The sequence below is a fragment of the Penaeus monodon genome, chromosome 32, assembly GCF_015228065.2.
Source record: "Penaeus monodon isolate SGIC_2016 chromosome 32, NSTDA_Pmon_1, whole genome shotgun sequence".
Taxonomy (NCBI): Eukaryota; Metazoa; Arthropoda; class Malacostraca; order Decapoda; family Penaeidae; genus Penaeus; species Penaeus monodon.
The window spans coordinates 21,039,414-21,040,071 of NC_051417.1; the positions used below are offsets into that span (position 1 = coordinate 21,039,414).

Consider the following 658-nt stretch of genomic DNA (forward strand, 5'->3'; position numbering starts at 1 on the left):
ATGGAAATGAAAACCAAATTAACCCCCGCAGACTCAACGCGGCTGCACGGGGCTGATTCCTCCCTTTCCACAACCAACTCACTTGCAAAGGCAAAACGCCACCTCGTGTCCCCATCGCGTCTGGACATTGCGGTAGAAAGTCTGCAACTCGCTCATGCAAGTCTCCCTGTTGCACTCGTCGTTGTCGCAGCGGGCCAGCACGGGGTCGAGGAGCCTCCTGCAGCTGATGTCGGCGAGGCAGTCCGTCAGCGCCGTCTGGCAGGTGGAGTGCAGCACCGGCAGCGGACCCGGCGAGGCGTACGTGTTACCTGGGGAGGACTCGGTGCGGTTAGTTTTTATTTCTCGCCACTCTTTACCTTTTCTTCCTACTTTTCTCCTTAGAGGCGTAAAGGATGAAGCGCTGGAGGATCGGGGGGTAGGGAAGTCAGTGGGAGGAGCACGCGGGCAATCGGGAAAGGGGATGAAAAGCGGTTATTTTGTTTTATTCGAGACGCGGCGAAGAGGATGGCGAGAAGTCCCGCTGGAAGGCAATGGGTGAGTTTTGGAAGATGGGAGATGGAGAGAGGAGAAGGAAACAGAAAGGGGTGAAAGCGGGGGGGGGGGGGGGGAAAGGACGGGACATCGAAATAGGAAAAACAGACTCTATCAGAAGAGAACC

The 658-nt window shown here is 56.5% G+C and overlaps 1 protein-coding gene across 1 annotated transcript in view; it reads right to left on the reverse strand.

Annotated features, from left to right (window-relative positions):
- LOC119593603 overlaps positions 1–658 on the reverse strand; it is a gene marked incomplete at its 5' end in the record, with an annotated part of 118,927 nt that overhangs the window by 9,800 nt on the left and 108,469 nt on the right. Inside the window, 1 exon segment of the mRNA XM_037942559.1 lies at positions 83–308. Coding sequence (XP_037798487.1) covers positions 83–308 — 226 coding nt within the window.